The sequence below is a fragment of the Epinephelus moara genome, chromosome 13 (genome assembly GCF_006386435.1).
Source record: "Epinephelus moara isolate mb chromosome 13, YSFRI_EMoa_1.0, whole genome shotgun sequence".
NCBI lineage: Eukaryota > Metazoa > Chordata > Actinopteri > Perciformes > Serranidae > Epinephelus > Epinephelus moara.
In genome coordinates, this window is record NC_065518.1 from 23707149 (window position 1) to 23726508 (window position 19360).

The 19360-nt window shown below is 41.3% G+C and overlaps 1 protein-coding gene across 1 annotated transcript in view; it reads left to right on the forward strand.

Annotated features, from left to right (window-relative positions):
• The first annotated feature begins 259 nt into the window (after nucleotides 1-259).
• Nucleotides 260-19360, forward strand: part of LOC126399551 (cytohesin-3-like) — a 46788-nt gene continuing 27687 nt past the window's right edge. The window contains exon 1 of the mRNA XM_050059585.1: nucleotides 260-593. Coding sequence (XP_049915542.1) covers nucleotides 575-593 — 19 coding nt within the window. The 5' untranslated portion in view covers nucleotides 260-574. The remainder of the gene's footprint in view (nucleotides 594-19360) is intronic.

The following is a 19360-nucleotide window of genomic DNA, read 5'->3' on the forward strand; positions in this document are numbered from 1 at the left end:
CTGCTTTAGGCAGAAGGTCTAAGAACTTTCTGGGCCCTCAGTGTGTTTTGGGGAATTTTGGGTGTCTTAGCAATCAGTTGAAATTGTACAATTACATAGTTAAGCATGGTTGGAATTTTATAGGCGGTTTGCAGTATTTTTAGATTCAATACATTCAAATTGAACTACATTTAGTGTGTGTGTGTGTTTAGTGTGGGGGTGTTATTAGCAGGGGCGGGGCTTGATGACGTCGCCGCGGTTGCAGTGTAGCTAATGTGAATGCAGACGGAGCAGCTGAGGATGGAGCAGAGAGGAGGCAGACGCTCCGGGTCAGACACCTCTGAAATATACTCTGTACTATTACGGACCTTCCTTTAATTCACCCCCAGACTGCGGCTTGTTTTTCTGTCTGGTTTTATATCATTTCCGCCGCTGACATCTTGGCACCAGCCCGCTCCACTTCATCTGCCTGTCAACACGCCGGACTGTCTGTCAGCGGGGAAAACACACAGAAATCCCGCTGAAAAACACTCATAATACATTTTCCACCGGACACACCTTCCCCTCGGACTGCCCTGTCACTACTACAATCAACATGGATGAAGACAATCACGGTAAGGCTGTTTTCTTTCTGTCCCCACTGGTTTCCTCTCCTCAGCCCGTGTGCAGGGATGGATGGACGGCATGGATGGATGTGTGTGTTGTGTGTCAGGAGACGCGGATGTGCGGAGATGGAGGTATTTCAGAACCAGGATGCTGTGGTTTTTTATGCAGACCTGCCCAGAAAAACAACAAGTCGGTTGTCATGATTTAAAACCAGATAGTAAAGGATCATTCCTTGGAAATGCACACAGTGCCACTCGGTTGGTTGGGAGGTGAGAATGAGGAGTCTCCTGCAGAGAAACATGTCTAGAAACGCTCAAGTCATGGTTGTAAAAAACCCCAAAAACATCAATGTTATCATGCATGCACCTTTTCCATCTGTTTGATGTCTTGCTGTAAGGCTTTGAAGTTGCTCTCACTATCTGGTTCCGCTGTTTGAAGCCTCCAAACTGGTGGAAATTGATAAGATATCTGACTGTCAGCCTGCCATATGGAGAATAGTCCCTGTTTTGATATTTTGGTCGTACAGTGATACCATCAGCACACTAGAAGAAAGTATGATGAGGTCACTATGATGCAATGACATGGAATATAAATGCAGCAGAAATCATTTGAAATGCACTAATCAGTATAGAAAATATATGTATATTAAAACAGGAAGTGCATTTAAAGGGTCAGTTCACCCCAAAATCAAAAACACATATTTTTCCTCTTACATGTAGTGCTGTTTATCAGTCTAATTTGTTTTGTTGTGAGATGCCCAGTGTTGGAGATATCAGCTGTAGAGATGTCTGCCTTCTCCTAAATATAATGGAAGTAGATGGCACTCCGCTTGTGGTGCCCGTAGCACCAAAAAATACCTTTGAAAAACTCAACAACAGTGTCTCTTTCCAGAAATCATGACCCGGTTACTCAAGATGATCCACAGACCCTGTTGTGAGCAGTTCCATGTAGGAACTACTTTCTTTCTACCGAACTACACCCGCCAACTGTATCACCGCACACTGCTAGCTCACCTAGCACCACTGAGCTAGCTAAGTAATGTTGTAGTGTCACAAGCACGAGCCTCTTGTCCATGAGTAGATGCACGTTTCTCTGTACGCGGTGATGCGACTGGCAGGTGTAGTTTGGTGGAAAGAAAATAGTTCCTACATGAAATTGATCACAAAAAGGTCTGTGGATTATCTTGAGTAACCAGGTCAGACATTGCTGCTGAGTTTTTCAAATGTATTTCCTTGGAACTTTGAGCATCACCAGCCGAGTGCCATCTAGTTCAATTATATCTGAGAAAAGGCAGACATCTCTACGGCCAATTTCTCCAACACTTATCAACTCGCACCAAAACGATCTAGACTGATAAATAGGGCTAAATGTTAGAGGAAAAATATTTTATATTTTTGATTTAGGGGGTGAACTGTCCCTTTAAGCACATGTATATAAAAGCATATAGTAATACTGCAGGTGGAGGTTAAGTATATTAAAGTCGCATTTGGCTGTAATTACCCAACAGTAAATATTGAAACAGTCATAAAAGGTAAAAATCAACTGAACTAAGAGGAAGTGGTTATAGTCGGCATATTTGGTGCCACAGACCTGACCACGTGATCAAGCTGAATGTTGCTGCACGTCTCACCAGGATTACTGCTCACATGGCTGCAGCTCCGAGTCTGATATTAGTTCTATGATATGTGTGCTGAAACCCATATGCAGGATGCTTCTGAGCTGATAATCCAAACCGCCTCCTGGGCCTTGAAGGCAGTGTGGTGTAAACAAACAGCCATAGTCTGATAACAGTTTGTCAGTTAAACTGTGAGAGATTAGCGTGAGCCAGGAGGGATGGTCATCTGGACTTCCACTTTTCTTTTCCCACGTTATTCTAATGTCTGAACAGTCTGGATGTACCTGAACCAAGAAGCTTTGCCTTGACCCAGTCTGACCTATTACACTGACCTTACATTACATGTTGGGGATTTCCATAAACTTTGCTTTGTGTACTCATGCTCATCGGACAATGAGTCTTAATGATTTTAATGACCCCATGACATTTCCTCCAATGCCAGCATCAGGATGATATTGTACGCAAGCATGGGCAGATTATGAGGCAATGGGCCCCTGGGCACGGATATGCAAAAGGCCCCGCCACCTACATGGGAGCAAGACACACAGACTTTGTGGTGGTGGTGCCTCCTTTTTATTATTTTGTATCTCTTTGCAGTTCTTATGAATCACTTTGTAGTTTTGGGTCTCGTTGTAGTCATTTCATGTGTCTTTGTCATCCTTTTGTGTTTCTTTGTAGTTATTCTGTGCCTCTTTGTAGTGGGTGTGTGTGTTGAATTAATTTTGTGTCTTTGTGTGGTCATTTTGTCTTCTTTGGTTGTTTGTGTCTATTTGCAGTTCCCTCGGGTCTCTTTGTAGTTCTTATGAATCATTTTGTGGTTTTGTGTCTCATTGTGGTCATGTTGTGTCTTTTTCTAGTCATTTCATGTGTCTTTGTAGTCGTTTTGTGTGTCTTTGTAGTCATTCTGTGCCTCTTAATAGTCATATCTGTTGTAACTTTGTGTCACTGTAGTCATTTTGTCTTTCTTTGTTGTTGTTTTGTCTCTTTGAGGTCATTTTATGTTCCTTTTTTCGGGTTGTGTCGTCTTGGGGTTGTTTTGCATCTTATAATAGTCGTTATGAATTATTTTGTGGTTTTGTGTCTCTTTGTGGTCGTTTTGTCTCGTAGTAGTCATTTTGTGCCTCTTTGTAGTCATTTTGTGTCTCTGTGTGGTCACTTTGGCTTTTTTTTAATTGTTGTTTTGTGTCACTTTGAGGTCACCTCTTGTCCTTTTTGGTTGTTTTGTATCTGCTTGTGGTTGTTTTTTCCCATTTTTGTAGTTTTTTGTGTCTATTTGCAGTTTTTGTGTTTCCTTGTGGTGGTCATTTGGAGTCTTACTGGTCAGTATGTGTTAATCTGAGTGATAGTTGCAGGTGAGGGCCAGGGGTGCCCCAGATATTTTGAGCCCCTTGACCTGTGTCTGGTAGGCCCCTTCAGTAATCCATCCATGCACACAAGACATATCAAAGTCTAATGGGCAAATTAGCATGAAACTAACTGAGCATATTCATGATCCACCCTTCATATTGTGGACACTTACCAGCTTTACTCTGGAAAAAGGGAGTCAACCTTGCACAAACAATGTCTTATTTTTCTTGTGTGTTAGTATGTGGTCATGGTCTAAATGTGTCAGAAGCTTATTGGAAGTAATGTCATTCTGAAATCACAGCGTAGGATTTGCCTTTTTGTAATTTAAACCATGCCATAGTCATAGACCATAAACATCCCCTGAAAACTGAGTCAATCACATGTTCCACCCACCACAGACGAGGCCAGTCAAAGAGACACCGGTCACTGAATCATGTGACAGGATGTCAGGGAGCACAGAGGCACGCTGTCTGTGATCAAACTGGAAACATACGACACCAGCCCAGAGAGATAATGCGCAACACCGTGCAGCTATTAAAATAACTTACCATAAATGTTGAAATAATTAAGAGCTCTCGTTCTCTCGCTCACACCCTCGCTGCCTCACTTAACACTGTTCACACGCACACCTTGATACGCTGGTATCGCAACACGAGCACTCAGCGCTAAATTTGTCTCCACCAGTCACGTACAGCAGCTGAAGTCAGAGTTACACCTTCATCAGGAGCCAATTAATTCACTGAGTAATTCAACCACAGGCTAAATATAAACATACTATGATAACTTCATAGTTTTGAATCAGGACCAAGTAGCTTCATACTAAATCATATGACTATGAGCAAAACGTATAATGTCAAAACCATTTTCTATGGACCTTTCAGCTCAGTGGCTGTGAATCCATCCAATGTCAAACTGCTTTATAGCTCTGAGGTGCTGATTCTTTTTGCATGCCAACAAATGTGCACATTACCCTCATGTGTGTGCATTAAGTACAGCGCTCTCACGCCTGCATGTACAATATGCGTGCAAACTGCTCAACATATGTTCAAAGTTGGGGCTGTCATTTGTTCTGCACTAGTGGACCAAAGAGTGAACAGATGTCATGATACTCTGTAGGATTAATAAATGATATATAAACTGTATGAACAGCTAAGGCTCCAATAAGCCACCTCTCCTGAGGCTGAAATAGTATGTGGGGAGCATGGGCGGAGTATGAGACAATAGGCCCCTGGGCAGGGATAAGCAAAGGACCCACCACCTCTCCTACAAAGGAGCAAGACACAGAGTCTGTGGTGGTTTTGCATGTCATTGTCATTATGCGTGTTTTTGTGGTTTTGTGTCTCTTAGAGGTAATTTTGTGTCTCCTTGTGTTTGTTTTGTGTCGCTTTTGTAGTCATTTTTCATCTTCTTGTGGTTATTTTGTGTCTTTTTTGGTTATTGTGTCATGTTTTAGTCATTTTGTGTCTCCTTGTGGTTGTTTTGTCTTATTTTGGTAATTTTGTGTCTTTTTGGTTATTTTGTGTCACGTTTTAGTCATTTTGTGTCTCCTTGTGTTTGTTTTTTGTCTTTTTTTTTTGGTAATTATGTCTCTCCTTGTTTGTTTTTTGTGGCTTTTGTAGTCATTTTGTGTCTTCTTGTGGTTATTTTGTGTCTAAGTGCTCTTTGAGGTAATTTTGAGGAAATTTGGTGTTTTTTGGTTATTTTGTGTTGCTTTTTAGTCATTTTGTTTTTCCTTGTTGTTGTTTTGGGTCTCTTTGTGGTCATTTTGTGTCTCATTCTTGTTGTTTTCTGTCTCCTTGTATTTGTTTTGTGTCGCTTTTGTCGTCATTTTGTGTCTCCTTGAGGTAGTTTTGTATCTTTTTTAAGCCATTTGGGTCTCTGAGGTAATATTGTGTCTTTTTTTGGTTGTTTTGTGTTGTTCAATAGTCATTTTATGTCTCCTTTTGATTATTTTATGTCTCTTTGTGGTCATTCTGAGTCTCAGTGTGGTCATTTTGAGTCTCTTCCTGGTCGGTACATGTTAATTTGACATTTATCATTTTGCAAGTGAAGGCCAGGGGGACCCCCTGACAATTTGGGCCCCTGAGCCTGTGCTTAGTAGGCCTGTCCAGTAATCCATCCATGGTGGGGAGCTGCATTTGGGTCATCAGAGTTTCTGATTACCCAGGGCCCCAAAGTAAGGAGAGGATGATGAAGTTTCTGAACTTTTGATAAACCTGTCATTTCAGTATGGTACATAATTGGTGGAATAATGGTGAGCAAAGAGAGACCAACCTGCACATATGGCCCATATTTCTCAGCTAAACTTATCTACACACTGAATGAAACTATAAATGGTGCCACTGTGCATTATTGGCGGGGCTCAGCTGTAGCCCGGGATTCATTAGTACATGTTTACTGCGCTCACTAATCAGAGTTGGCGCTTCTCTGCTCCGTTTACGTGCCATAGAGCAGACAGGGCCTGGCCTCGAAATGGCTGAAAATCAGCAACAGGCTTGAAATCCTAAGTGTTTTTATTAGTCACGCGTCTATTTTTAGCATCATCGTATAGCTGGATGGAGAAGTGGAAAAATCACAGAAGCAGAAATCGTCCGGAAAGCGGTTCACTGAATGGCTGGATGGAAGCCATGAATTTTAACACTTTGGCTTTCTTTTGTTTTCTCTTCTTTATAGCAGCTTTGTGATGCTGCAGTCAAGGGATTAATATAAGCTGAGTAAAGGGCTGTTTTGGATAGAATTCACCTTTTAAAAACGTCTTACCTCTGAATAAAGACATCTGCGACGACTGAGACTCCTGGAAAAATCATGACTTGTATATGTGTGGGTGCAGACGCCACAGAATGTGTTGAAATGTTTGTTAATGGGGTTTCTGTGACCATATTTCCTGTGTGAGTGTCATGATAACCCCGCTGTGTCCATCAACACTCTTCTGTCTATCTGACCGTGGGAAAACTTAAATGGAAAAGGCCTTTCCTTCAATTCTTCTATTCTCTTTGGACTGAATGTGTGAGTGTGCGCTGAAATAACAAATGGTATCTGACTGCAGCACTTACTGTTCCGTCTGTAGGGGCCTTTTTAATGGCGCACACATGGCAGTGTCTGTGTGCGGTACCATGCCTCGCCTTTCTGATTGGAAATATCAGTGCCTTTCTTCTCTGCATTTTTTTGCAATCATCTACTCAAACCTAATGGACATCTGACTGCATGCAATTATTTCATATCACGTTCACCCCAGCAGGCATGAAACCCAAGCTAAGGTGGCTTTTTGAATCAACATACAGTATGTGTGATTTCTTGGCGCCTAGTGCTGTAGTTCTGAGGGGGATTAGCTGGTAAGAAGGGGAAGGTGGTGCGATTAGGGTATGGCCTTTGTTGTGGCTGTAGGGTAAGTGTGTGGGAAGACATCAGACTGTCACTTGAGGCGAGCCGCGGCTGCTCCCTAGCTATACTTCGCTTAGGGAGGCTGGTTGGCTTATTGTAAGTGGTCGGTGCTGAGTGGCCAGACAGCAGCAGAATAGAACTGAGACATCTGTGCTTCTCTGCATCTGCATGTTGCATCTACCTAACGTCTCTGGAGATGTGCAGTATGTAGAATCTGCTTATAGGTAAAATGCATTAGCGCTAAAATGATTAGTATAGTAGTTAATGGACAGAAAATTTATCTGCAACTATTTTGGCAAAAATTACAAAGAATTCACTGGTTCCAGCCTTTTTTTTTTTAGCTTTCAATGACAGTGAAGTAAATATCCTCAGGATTTGCACTGTTGTTCAGACAAAACAGGACCATTTAAGTTGTCACCATGGCCTCTTGGAACTTGTATGGCATTTTTCATTATCTCTGAAAAATGCAAAAGTCAATTTCACAGTTGGCCATGAGTAGTTAAAGACATAGTTAACAGTTTAGAAAACATCTCTATTCCCTTTCTTTCCGACAGGCAAGAAAATTACTTTAATGTCTATATGCTAAATAAAAACCCACAGCAAAGTGAACGATACCGTAGCTTAGTAAAAAGACTGGAAACCGCAAAAACAACTAGATTAGCTCCGTCTAGAGATGACAAAAATACTACCTAAAGCTAGTTTGTTATCTCATCTTGTTTGTTTAATTCCTACAAAAAATGTAGGTCTAGGTGTGGTTACAACATGGGAAGTTGTGTACACTATATGCTTGGCGTTCAGGTGGTTTAGTTGTGATAGGCGCTGCTAGGCAGCTACAACATGGATGCTACTGTTGGCGTCTAGAATCCACCGAGGCTAACAATTTAGCAAGCATATATAAGATAATACAGGAAATGCAAAGGCACAGTGACAGAGGAAACAGATGAGGCTGTTGGGAATATCAACATTTTCTTCAGACATGAAATAAATACAAAGTAAAACTCCATATGACTAAAATTATAATGTATTAACTTACCATCCACCGATAAATGAACTATCGTGGCCTCCGCCATTTCTGAAAACGTCAGCAAACATGATACAAACTTGCGAACACCACAAGAGGGGGGGCGTTCATGTGGATTCTTCTGTTGAACATGGTAAACATGACCCAAGTTGAAGACAGCCAAAGTCACAGACTATTAAAAGGCGAATTTTGCTACCTTTTTGATAGGGGAAGTTTCTTTCTGTTTCCAGTCTTTATGCTAAGCTAAATTTACCAGCAGTCAGCAGTATAATTTTTTATCGAATAGATATGTCATTTTTTCCAACAAAGCAAATAAGTGTATCTCCCAAACCAAAGAATAATTGACCATTCAGATAAGATAAGAAAACTCTATCGTCTATTACATAACATGAAATTAAAATTTGCCTTTGGTATTCTGGTAACACAGTGTAAGACTGTAAAGGGCAGCTAGAATACATAAAATACATACTGCATGGTGAGTCTATGTCTAGCTATACACAAAATCATTTTAAAGCCTTTTCTTTTATGTGAAGGCCTTTCATACTTCACATCTGTTTTATTCACCTTGCTACAGAAAGAATTCCCCCTTGGGTATAAAAACATGGAGCTGGATTGAATTCACCACTTCCAAATTTCCTGCAACACCCCAGTAGCCTGAAATGACTGTCTGCAACGTTTTAGGCAAAACGTGTCTCTTATGTGTGTCGACGCAGACGCCAAAAAAATGTGCTAAAATGCACTCTTTACAATCTCGTTGGTTGACCCGGCAGGCTGGCTGTGTTGTTTAAAGGCTTAGGGGGAGATTTGGAAAGAACAGAAATTCATTTGACTGCCAAGATTATGGGTTTTTGTGGTGCAACATTAGAAGATTAAACATACAGTGCATTATACCACATGCAACAAGACAAATACACACAAACACAGACAGTGCTGGCGCGTGATGTGCAGGGATTGGGCCGGAGCTTGTAACAAACTGCACTACTTAAGTGAGAGAAGACTACATATGGACCTGATTAGGAGAGAGAGTAGGGAGGCTTCCCGACATGTTCCCATCACCATGGCAGAGAGAGAGTGTGTGTGTGTGTGTGTGTGTGTGTGTGTGTGTGTGTTGGGTGGGTGGAGGGGGGGGGGGGATACAAGACATTGCAAGGCAACATTTCTGCTGTTGTGAATAGAAGTACGCTTTGCCCGGAGTTATCGCTCGGAGCTGTCGAGAGGGGAAGCTCTTTAAGCGCGAGACAGAGAACAGATGGGAGACAAAAGGAACGGCAAATTAAATGAGCGGGAGTCGGGGAGGAACACAAACAGACATTAAGGGCAGCAGAGATACACTGTGTTCAAGTAATCCACACCGAATGTCAATGGAAGGAGGGTTAAGAGAAAACAGGGACCAGCTGACCATACAGACAGGATGAGGGAGGGGTGTTCGGAGAGAGAGTCTGGAGGGGAGACGTGTGTTTCTTGGCTTCTGACTCAATAGAAATGGAGACGCACACCAACGGCCAGCTCGTTCTCACCTTAATAACATGTCCTGGCATTCTTTCATTTCATTTCCTGCACTTTTTCTTCCATGATCAAGTGTATTTTCTCTTCTGTTCCTTTTCAAATACACTTGGTGAGCACAGAGCTTCTCTGATCCAGCAGGTAGCCAAGAGACAGGTTGATATTAGACACGATCCATCTACAAGGGGCCGTGATGAACTTAGAGCCAAGAGAGGCCAATTATTTAAACTTTGTGGGTGGTTTCTGTTGTTCCGATCAAAGCTCTGCTGTCATTGTGAATAGGATTGGGGTGGTCCGCCAAAGTCAGTGTTGTTGCAGGCAGGCGCACAACCATCACAGGAACATCCAGAGCCTCCAACACGGGCACAGAGCACGTCCTGATCAACAGAACTGCACACTGAAAGGTTTGAAGTCAGTGCCAATCATCCAGGTTGACCCTCTCCCTGCTGGCGTCTGTACATCGTCAGTATCATCAGAGTTATCAAAACGTATTTCCTCTCGTTCATTGTTATGTACAGAATGAAAAGCACCCAATAGAGATTTCAAAATTGCCTCCCAAGCTAGATATCTATCACAATAACGGAGGTGAGCATGTTCATATCAGATAAAGCCTTACATTCATTCTGCTTCCTGTCAGTCACCTGACACCCACAGGAAACAAAAGTGGTGTCTGTCAGGAAATGATCCCTCAACAAATATATGTCGCCTTTCAAAAATTGTCACATCCATGTTTTTCATCTTTTGTTGAGGCCAGGATTATTTCCAAGTTAGGTGTGACACTTTGAAGCTTGAATTTTAATAGCAAGAGAATGCTAGAACAGTCTACAGCTTCAGTTAGCAGTAATGTGAGGTCGCACAGTACTAGGGTATCGGTACTTGATACCGTTAAATGATCATCCCGACTTCCTGCCCGATCAGCAAACTTTCTGTTGCTGCCGTCTCCAGAGTCACTTTCCTCTGGGAATGGTCAATTCAACATCTGCCCAGTTAGCACGAGCTAACATAGGCAGCAGTGGCTAACATCCAACAACAAGCCATCACACTGACCCAACAAACTTTCTGTTGCTGCCGTGTCCAAAGCGACTCCTTGGTGAACGGTCAGCTCAGTGTCTGCCCTGTTAGCACAAGCTAATGCAGCAGCAGCGGATGGTCCCAACAAACTCACACCAACACCAAAATGTCTCAAGTCTGTTGTTAAACATTAGCCATGTAATGCTAACACTTAGCCCTGTCACTGTGTGTGTGGCTGGGAAGACTGTCACTACAGTTCCTGGCATGGAACTCAGACTCCGACAACGGCAGCTACAATCCATAGTATGCAGTGTGGCATGTTTGACGGAGTTGGCCATCATGCTCATAATGACAGTGCTAAGTGGTGTTAGGCAAGTATAATATTAACCATGTCCACTACTTTAGTTAAGCATGTTAGTATGTTTGCTAATTAACACAAAACACAGGTAGTTGATTGTAAGTAATGTGAACTATGTAGATGCACATCAGAAATCAGTAACAGTTCTATTACCAAGTGGGCTTGCACATAGACAAAGAATTTGTCTTAGTGTTTTGGTGCATTATAATATATATATGTATAGTGCGGAAGTACTATACACGTAAACATTTATCTGTCAGATAGTACTGGAGAGACTCTAACCCCAGTGTTCAGCCACTTTTTGTCAAATTCTATATATTCCAGCACCGTGAGAGAATACAAGTGAAATATATTAACATAGACTTTGTAGACTGAGCTTTTACAGCTTGCCGCTAAATTCTGCATGAAACCTGGATGATCATCTGAGATCTAGCGAGCGAACAGGGAGCCACTTGGACTGCACTCAGCCTGTGAAAGCCCCTCATCCTGCTCGGACGCCAGGAGAAACAGCATCCATCTAATTCATTCTCAGGCCGATCAAATCATCAGATTATGGTTACTTTGGCCGCCAGCATATGGCAGTGGAAGCCCCTCAGATTCTGCCGGCGGTGTCTATCGAATCAAATATTGACATAGTAATGATGCCGAGCAGATGTGTGATATAAGGAGGACATGGTGTGCAGACCACCTCCTATGCAAATACACAGTCACACAAATGCACTCACAGCAGGAGGTCCCTCCCCAAAACGGCAGATTAACCAGAGCAATCAGCGTGAGGGCTCTTCAGCTCCCCAAACCCCAGATTCTCCTCGTGACCCCAGATGTAGTTAAAAAAACTAGAAGCCATATTAGCTCCCCAAATCTGTCTTCTCACGCAACAGCCAGGACTGTTGATACTGAATTATTACTGAACAGGCTGCAGCACAGTGCGCTGTACTTATGCTTGATTTCACAGGCACAGATACCACACACAACACAAATAACTTTTTCATACAACTTGAAAGAAAGTCATGTGGTTATTAAAACAAAATGTGCTACTTACGCAAGAAAAGTCTCTGATGTTTTCTCAGAAATAGTTTTGCTTCTTCCCGTACCTAATTAATATAGCACAATAGTGAGTCAGCATACACACAAACTTCTGTTTTCTATTTTAATTGATTTCTGTATGGTAGGTCTGTCCTTTCTTCTTCTTCTTCTTCTTCTTCTTCTTCTTCTTCTTCTCCTTTCTTCTCTTTTTTTCTCTGTGCTGTATGGCACACTGAAATGACTGTAGTTAATGGATTTTTCTTCAAGTGTTTGATCAACAGAACAAAGATTGACAACCATTTGAGAATCAATTAATCATTTTAGTCATTTTTCAAGCGAAAATGCTAAATATCTTTAGTTCCTGCTTCTCAGTTGTGATGATTTGTTGCATTTCAGATATGGCATTAAATTTAATAGCTCTAGGTTTAGGACTTATGGTCAAACAAAACAAGAAATTTAAAGATGTCACCTTTGGCTTTAGGAAATTGCAATTGTAAAAAAAATAATAATCAGGTTTTCAGCACCATAAGCAGCTTGTAGCAAAAAACCCCCCATAAAAACACAAAGAAGAACTTTAGGTATTCATCATTAGGAGCTGTAGCCATCATGGCTGAATGAACATAGAAACAAGAGGTACCTACATGAAGTTAAGAGTTTTGCAGATAGCACATTTTAGATGAGATTTTAAAGGAGACTAATATCAAATGAAAATATTTTGTTGTTTTCCTCATTAAATGCTTTGTTCTCCTTCCTCTAGCTTATCTCAATGTAATCTCTCTTTCTGAAAAATATGTTGCAGGGGTTTACTTTCTGTATTCTATGACAAATGAGCATCTATAACAGCACTTGCAGTTAAAAAGCAATTAATTGAAATTTAAACAACCTGTAATTAAATCAACTACAGCTCCCATGGAAACATACATGTGTGGCAGTGGGGTTTCTTCCATATCCATAATATTCACAAACACCCTCTAGTATTGTAATTCCCTAACATTTTAGCTGTAACCTCTGCTGTCTAAAATGTCTGTAAAGTTCTGCTCTTTCCTGGTCTTTAAAAGCAACTAAAAAAATACATATTCAGGCTGTTCTCAAGCACTGTTTGTATGTACACCTACAAGAAGTAATTCACCAGAATTCATATATAACCCATGTAGTCATCACGAGCCAGTAAATTGTGTACAACTCACGTAATCAGGAAGGGTGCAATCACGTGACCAATGCGTTGACAGGAGTAAAGAAGGAGAGAACAAAGAGCAAACACAAGACTTTCTCCCTGGAGACAGGTGTTTGTGTCTCGTGTGAAACCAAGTGAACTGTGAGTTATTGTAAAGTATGATCTCATCACGTTTTTTTCCCCCTAAACCTATGTAACTTCACGAAAAGTACATAATTTTATGTTAAGTACGTAATGTGGCAGCACTATTCGTGGGGAACTATTTAATTAAATATCATAAGGACTAGAATTCTAAATGGGGCCAAAAAATCAGGCCTGACCCCACATGACCCTGCACAGTTTCTGTCCGAGGCCAACCCTAACCCAACCCATGGCAGCAAAAAAGAAGAAAGACTTAGAGAGTTAATATAGGAGATAAAGGGGTCTCAAATTTTGCTCTGAGTGTGTACTTGATTTTTTCCTGGTGGCAGAAAAGCCATTAAATCCTTTAACTTAGAAGTTGTGCCAGGGGGGTTAGGACTCTTCCACTGTAACAGTTATAATATATTTTTTAATACTAAGATAATATTTACAAGCCAACAGCTGACATGTTTCCTTACACCACTCCTCCTTTTTCTCTTCTGTCTGTTATTTCAATAGTTTGTCGTCTTGTGCACGACAGGTTCGGCAGAGCGGGCTGTGCCTCTTTCGTGTGCCTAGTGCGCACAGTGGTTCATGGCAATGCGGATGCAGATTTTCTGATCCTCTTGCATGTGCACATGATTCCTCTCTCTTCTCCACTATATTGTGCTGTCACTTACCCTATCTTACTCACAGTCCACCCCGCTCTCTCTTGATTCAGTCCATTATAACTCCTGACATTTATGTACAAGAACTGCTAGTTTCATATTTAAAAAGAAATAGCCCTAAGTCCCAAAGTGTCAAGTATAATCCTTATCTTGACATATTGAGTGAATGACACAGTTTTATTAATTGTATTATTAAGTTTTATTCATTAATACAAACTCAAATTTTTGAATGATGTTGCTATGTGGCAGTATGCATTTTTGCACATGCAGGTTGCCTCCTGCGTGCGTGACCTTTCCCCGTCTGGATCGTGACCTCCTTTGCCTCCTCACATTGGCCTTTGTGCTGATGTCCCGGCATTCCTGCTCTGTGGCTCAGAGCCAAAGTGCCTCTGCAGACGGCTTTGCCAGACTATATGCTGCTGCACATAATGTCACATCATTTCATCACTGAGGCAAAAGTAGGTTAAAGGCAGGCAGCGGCTGGTCGGCCGCAACATCTGGGTATATGCGGTTATACATCACACTTCCGCTCTAACAGACTCGTATTGGGTTTACAGAACGGCGGGGAGGGCAAGCGTGTGGGATTAGTGCCAGCTGGCCTTAGTCTGTATGTGCTCATGTGCACTTCTATGCACGTCTGTCTGTCTGTCTGTCTGTCTGTCTGTGTGTAGGACCCAGGCTTTAATGCAGAGCATGTCTTCGACTACTGTTGGAGGGATTGGGGACGGCGGGTTTCAGATTAGACTCTGGATCCAAGAGGAAGTTTCCCTTGCCTCCCTGCATCCTTGCATGTGTCTCAGCACGCTGCAGGGCCAACCAGGGTAACAGGGTTATCTTTTTTTAAAGCTCATCCACTTTAAAAGACATCACAGCCGTTAAAGTCTCTGGTTTAAAGTCAGTAGATCTGGACAAATCCTCTCTCACTCACACGAGTCCGTGAAAACTGAGACCACAGCCAGTGTTAAGTGAGCGTGGGATTTTCACTCTGAGCTTCATGTGCTCTGAGTACCTCACAACTGGTATGAATACCGGTTTTAAGTCCTTGAATCACTTCTCAGTGCCTATTTTTTATCCGTCTGTCCACTCCAACAAATAGCTTGAATACATATTGATTTGTGACCACAATAGACACGGTGAAAGTTCTGAAGCTGAGGGTTGATGCAGACTGGTGTGGGTTTGTGCAAAGCATCCCAGCATTAGTCTAAATGCCATCAAAGCCGCGGGTTTCAGTGGGTGGCCGGGGACAGTTGTTAGTTTTGGGTGTGAAGAGCAGCAGGGGATTTACTCCTAAAAGTAGATTTTGAGGGATTTTGTTTTTAGGGAGGAAATTACTGGAGCCTCTTGTTCCAGGGTGCACATGTTGGAGTTTAAACCTTTTGGACCCTCTCAACCCATCGCTCTGTGCAGTGGATTTCTGAGCTTTCAGATAGCAGATTTCATTGAACAGTTAAAATGGGCTTCAAGTCTAGGTTTCACGCACACATTAAAGTCAGCGCCTCACCGCTATGACCCTCCCAAGGTCTACTGTTTACTACAAAGCAATGACTCACACCATAAATGATTTTAGTAGATTACTACTCAAGCGTGTCTGTGTTCTGTTTGAGTCTGTGGATGTAACAACCAGCCCCATGACTCCCTCTGTGCTGGCTGAAGACACTAAACTCATTTCCCGAATGAGTCATAGAAGGTCACAGGGGGAGGTGTGTTAATAATGTAATTGGTGGACCACCTCTGTAGAAGAGCCCCCCACCACTAAACAAGATTATCTACTGGACCAGAGACCTTCGCCCTGGTTTTACAGTCATCTCTATTATCAGATGTGTGCTTTGAAATGACATATATCACAGTATATAATACAGTAAGAGAGACCTGGATTGGAGGGTAATGGCAATGCTTTACCATTAGTGGTGGCAGGCTTTTATTAAAGGGAGCATCCTCTGCTTTTCATTAGATTTGTAATGAGTTAAGATTCTAATCATGCACATTGTTGCAGCCAGTGGACATCTCCATTAGCTAATGCATGGCCTCAGGCTATTGGAAAACATGGAGTTGCTTGCTCATCATCTTCCTCCGAGCAACATATTAAAAAAGACAAAGAAGAATCCCAATATTAGGGCTGTGACCAATGATTTTTTTCGATTATTGATTAATCTGCTGATTATTATTGACTGTTGGTAATGGTTTGGTCAATGGTGGGAAAATATAAATTGTTTATCACAAATTAAAGGCGCTGTATGTAAGAATGTGCCAAAACGATTACTGCACTCAAATTCAAAATACTGCCGCGAGTCATGTCCGCCCCCCCTCCCCTACAGANTAAACATGATTTGCGGACTGTAAAAAAATTTTTTAAATGCGAATATTCTGGCTGTACTATTGTTGCCGGTTGCTGTCTCTGTGACATATTAGGAGGATTTTATGACTATTTGCTTTAGATTTCTTACATATAGCTCCTTTAACATATTCCAGATGCTTGCTTTGTCCAAGCATCAGCTCAAAACCAAAAAGTATTAGTAGAAAGTTTATTAGAGCTGCACAATATATCGTTCTTTTGTCATGATCCCAATGCCAACTTCCAGTAGACTGCACTAAGGGATGTTATGAGTTAGTTGAATGAAAGTATTAGTAGAAAACTGCACTTTAAAATCTAACTGTCATTATTCTTTGGTGCCTTTTGTGTTTAGCTCAGTGTTCAGTTTGTTTGATAAAAGAATGTTGGAATAATTTCCTGTTTTTTTTTTTATTCAAAAAGCACGATGTTGCAAAACAGGAGAACTGAATACACTTTAATATCTGTATATTACAAGTCCAACGTATCCTCATTTAACAATATATGATATGATATCCTCCGAAAATGTACACTCAAAGGTTCGTATGATATCCTACGATGTAGCACACCACGAATTATGTTATGTACACAATGTAAAGTAACACAATCAACGTTAAGTTACGGAGGTGTTCTCAGATGAGCCGCCATTGGTCACAAACTGGCTTAGTGAATGTAACAAGTAGGAAGTCCACACAAAAGATTTAGTTAAAACCACCAGAATTTATGAAACTATGATTGATTTAAACAATGGAGTGTATAGGTCGTCAAAGTCAGTAATGAAAGCCATGCATGGATGTGTGTCAGGTGTGTTGTGGCGGTGTTGAAGGTGCAAAACCAAAAAGCAGTGATGCAGGGTGGACGTCTGCTGTAGGAAGGGAGAGTGCGGTTTCAAACACTGGTTTCCTGGGGAAAGTCTTTGTGAGAAGATCCTGTGTTTTGTGATCCATCCACCACCCCAACCTGCCTCCCAGTGCAACTGCTTCCTTCTTTATTCTTTACTCATGCCAGCACATTAGTCTTGTGAGTGTAGCCTTTCCATATGCATAGGTTATACATTAGTAACTGGCTCATGATTATGCAGGATATGTACTAATATTGGTGCATTTCTTTCGTAAGAAAACATACAAACAGTGCATGGGAACAGCCTAGGAAGAAATATCATTATCTCGATATTTAACGTTTTTGCATACCACATATTTTCCCCATTTAAGAAGCAAGAACCAATGTATTTTTGACATTTTGTTTGAGTCTACAGCCTTGCTAGCAGCGAGAGAGGCTGTCCTGGGCACAGTGGTGCTGACATGCTCCCAATGACAAAGCTATGTTAATTTAACCACAAGAGGATGTGTAGCAGGTAATGTTTACCTTGTTCACCATTTAGTTTAGTATGTTTGCGCAGAGCATTATGGCGCTAGGTGGTGTTTCAGCTCTGCAAAATATAGTCTGGTATATGCTTGTTTTCTGTCACACCAGTTCATGAATGAATTTAATAATCATGTGCTCAAACCTCGGGCCATTTAGTAGCAAAATGTGTAATCTCTTATTTTTATCAAAATATGAGCAGTGTAGTGGCAGCAAAAATGAGCTTTTGAGGTTTAAAATGCTGACCTTTAATTAGAGTGTCTCCTCAGGCCAAGTACTTTTTTGTCTTTTTTTAACCAGCAAAACAAAGAGAGGAAATGCATCGACCCTCAGGCTTTGTCAAAATGAAACTGGTTGTATCTGAGTCAAAGAGTTTGACATTTCATTTTAATGCCCTCATTTGCCAGTGAGTTTAAAGGAGTAGTCCCACAAATACCCTTATTTCCTTTCCTGCTAAGAGATAGATGAGAACATAGAGCTTCTTCACAGCAGACATTTTGACTCATCATAGAAGGGAAAGGAAAGGTGTAATCAGTGACTTTTAAAATGACTGCATTTCAGGTTGCTGGTATCGTGCATGATGGCTCACTGTCACTTTAACACTTCACGGCACCGAGCCATAACGATATTAGTTTAACTACTATGACAAGTGAAAATGTCTGCTGTGAAAAGGTCTATTGATAAGCTACCACTCACATGTCTGTCCATTAAATATGAGGCTGCAGTCAGTGGCCAGTTAGCTTAGCTTAGCAGAAAGACTAGCAGCACAGACAAAAAGCTAAGCTAGCCATCTGAAAGTAGCAGAATCCAATCAAACAAACAAGATATTAATAAGTCAGCTTTAGAGGTGCTGGTAGGATTTTTTTCATACCCTCAGACAGACCCTGGCTAGCTGCTTCCCCACATCCAATCTTTATGCTAAGCTAAGCTAAACGGCTGCTGGCTCCAGCCTTATATTTTCTGGACAAATATAAGATTGACATAAATTTTTCATCTAACTATCGAATAAGAGTATTTCCCAAAATGTCATACCCAGCGCAACAATGCATTGATTCCTCCCCCCCAGTGATGTATAAAGAGAACTGGATACGGCATTGAAGGCAGGGCCCTGTTCATTCTTATGAGAGTTGCTCAGCGGAGCATGGAGCTAAAAAACTTCCAGTACCCAGCCTACCACACTATTTAGTATGCCAGATGAACATGATGAATATGTCCCAATTCATGGTATGTCAAATGCAGTATGCCAAAAATACCAGAATGTCCTTCTGGATCCCGTCGGATTTCTGACTCACAGTCTTCTGCAGAGCAAAAGATACGTCACATTGACTGAGCTGAGGACAGATGACAGCTTGTTGACAGCTGTCAGAAGCAGTAATGAAGGATGACAGCACATTCAATTGACTGTTGACAAGTTGAATTGTAATTAGGCTATAGGAATATTAATGTTTAAGTGAAGAAAATAATAATGAAGATTACCAACAAAAAAAAGGACATAATATAAAATATTTTTTTAATTTTACTGGTGTGAAATAACATGTTAGAATCTACAATATATGCAGTTATTACTTAAAATTTTGCTGTCCGTGTTGATCTCCGTCTCTTGCAAACTGCAAATAGCATTTTGTTTTATCTCCAAGGTAACGGATATATGAGCAAGAGGGTCAAAGACCTTGGCACAATGTTATGAAGGATAGCATGTCCTGATTGTGTGTATACTGCGTGCAACAGTATGTACTGTACAAAAGAAAAAGTATGTGATTCAGAACGCACCCAAAGCTTGTTTTCCAAGGAAATTGGAAATGAAATTACCTTCTTATCTTCCGCATCTTAGGGCTCACAGAGGAAGTGCACAATAAAAGG